This window comes from Oxyura jamaicensis, unplaced genomic scaffold (genome assembly GCF_011077185.1).
Source record: "Oxyura jamaicensis isolate SHBP4307 breed ruddy duck unplaced genomic scaffold, BPBGC_Ojam_1.0 oxyUn_random_OJ71590, whole genome shotgun sequence".
Taxonomy (NCBI): Eukaryota; Metazoa; Chordata; class Aves; order Anseriformes; family Anatidae; genus Oxyura; species Oxyura jamaicensis.
Window position 1 is genome coordinate 828 of NW_023310601.1, and position 2,511 is coordinate 3,338.

Here is a 2,511-nt window from a genome sequence, read left to right on the forward strand (position 1 = left end):
GCGGCGGCACCGGGCGAGAGCATCAAAGCCGAGGCGGATCCGGGGCAGCCGGCCCAGACCCGCGCCCAGCACCCCTGGGAGAGCCTCGGCCAGCCGGGCCCAGCGCAGCCGAGCCTCCCGCGGCTCGTGGCCGCCCCGCGGCGCCTCCTGCCTCCCTCCGGCCAGCTCCCGGCGCCGGAGCCGCTGCGCGCCGTCTTCCAGCAGCTGGGCTCCCGCTTGGCCCCGCAGCCCGAGCCCCGCGCCCGCCTCCAGGAGGCTCCGGCGGACGCGGCCAGGCGAGGCCCGGCGGCCTCCTGGCAGCACCTCGAGGTGCCGGGGGCCGCCGCCGGGCCCTGGCGCCTCCCCGGTGCCCGCAAGCGGCCGGCGTTGGCCGCCGCCGCCGCGTCCCCGAGCCAGGTGGCCATGGCCTCCTTCTCCTCGCCCGCGCCGCCCGCGGAGAAACGCCGCCTCACCATCTTCAACCGCATCCAGGTGGGTTCGCCGCGTTCCCGAGCTCCTTCGGGTGCTTTTGCCGTCGCTCTGGTGGGGGCCGGGGTTCACCCGGCGCGCTCCGGCGCCGTTTTTTTGGTGCCGAAAGCCCAGAAATGATGGAATCGACCCCGTTTCTGCGGCCGCAGGGTGGGAACATCTACAGGCTCGGCGCGGCGCTGGAGGAAGGCGGCCGGGTGGCGGCACGGTGAGCAGCTGGCGCTCAGGTTTTGAGTGTTAGCACCAAAATTTGGCGTTCTGGGGGCGTTCCAGGCGCGGCTCTCCTCCCTCGGGGCCGAGATTCGGGCAGCCTTTCCGCCTGGCCCCCTTTGGGCCGCGCTAATTAATTAATTAACGAGGGGCGCGGGGTTCTGCAAAGCCAATTCATCCCAAGCAGCACCCACTGCTGGGGGGGGGCACACGGCCCTGCTCCCATCCCGCCTTCCAGCAGGGAAAGAACCCCCCCAGCACAAATTCCCCCTTTTTTTCTCCTTTTTTCCCCATTTTTCCCTCCTCCAGCGCCGTGGGGGCCGCCGGCAGCGGCAGCGTTTTCCTCTGCCCCCCCTGCAGCCAACTCCTCGGAGCCACCCAGGGCCCGGAGAGCCGCGCGTGTCGCCGCGGGGAGCCGTGGCGCTCGCCTCAGGGCAGCGAGGAGGAGCAGGAGGTGAGGGGCACCGGGGGGGAGGTTGGGGGGCTCGGAAGCCCCTTGGGGTGGGAGCCGTGCCCCTGGACGTGCAGCTGGGCTCCCCCAGAACCCCGGTGGCGGAGGGTTCCCGGCCCTAAATCCCTCTGGTTTCAGAGGAGCTCGCTCGGCGGGGCCGGGACGGCGCGGACACCGGCAGCCGGGGTCGGCGGCGGCCCCTCGGAGCCGGCGGCGCCTCCGTTGGTGATTCCCGTCTCCGTGCCCGTGCCGGCGGGGAGCCAGGTGGGTCCCGGGGGGGGGGGGGGGGGGGCCCGGGGGGGGGGGGGGCCCCCCAAAACCCGCGGGGGGCGAAAAACAACGCGGCACCGGCCCCGGGGGCTTGGGGGGGGGCTCCGTCCCCTCTGGGGGGGACCTGACACGAGGTTGGGGTCAGGTCCCCGGGATGGCGAGCGCGGTGGTGCCGAGGGAGCCGCCGGGAGGCTCGCAGCCGGCGAGGAAGAGGAGGAGGAGGAAGAGTCGGCCGCTGCCCCAGCCCCTGCTCATCCCCCCGCCGCCCCCCGAGGCGCAGCCGGGGCCGGGGGGGCTCTACCAGAGCAACCTGCGCTCCCCCGTGCTGCTGGTGGACCAGCTGCTGAGGGACCTGGTGCAGCGCTCCCCCTACACCCCGCCTCCCATGCTCAGCCCCGTGCGGGAAGGATCCGGCCTCTACTTCAGCGCCGTCTGCTCGCCCTCGGCTCCCGGCGACCCCCGGCAGCTGCTCAGCGCCGTGCTAGGTACTGAAACCCCTCGCGATGGGAAAACCTGCTTTTTTACCCATAAAAATCCCCCTTTTTTTTAAATTATTGTACCCAAAAGGCGCGTGCTGAGGGAGGGGGGGGGGGCAGGCAGCCTGCCGGGGGGTGGGGGGGTCGGAGCAGGGCCGGCGGTGGCCCCGGCACGACGTTTGCCCCTCGCCCCTCTCAGACCGCATGGACCGAGACTTCGGGCTGTGCCTCGTGGCGGACAGCGCCAAAATCAGCGTCGAGCCGTGAGTCCGCCACGCTTTTGGGGGGGGGGGACGGGGACGGGGGGAGAATGGGCTCGGCGAAGCTCCTCTTCCTCTCCCTTCAGCCACATCAACGTCGGGAGCCGCTTCCAGGCCGAGATCCCGGCCCTGCGGCCGCGGCCGGGCGGCGACGAGCGGGCGGCGGCGGCTCTGGTGTGGAAGCCCTGGGGAGACATCGCCACGAACCGGGACACTCAGGACCGAGGTTTCTCTAAACTTCACCCCCCCGTGGTGGGAACGGGGAGAGTTTGGCCTCGGCTTTTGGCCCCCTCGGGTTCCCTTTGCCGGGGTTCCTCGGCGCCGGGGCTGCCGGGTTCCTCTCCGCGCGGGGGCTCGGCGGGTGCTTGGCGGGGGC

General features: G+C 72.5%; 1 protein-coding gene across 1 annotated transcript; it reads left to right on the forward strand.

The window, feature by feature from the left end:
• Positions 1-283: 283 nt before the first annotated feature.
• Positions 284-2,361, forward strand: LOC118159678 (zinc finger protein 541-like; the record flags this gene model as incomplete). Its single annotated transcript, XM_035314248.1, has 6 exons — positions 284-471; positions 618-676; positions 1,268-1,393; positions 1,545-1,884; positions 2,075-2,138; positions 2,222-2,361. Coding segments are annotated over exons 4-6 (535 nt in total), but the record flags the coding sequence as incomplete, so codon positions are not given.
• Positions 2,362-2,511: the final 150 nt, after the last annotated feature.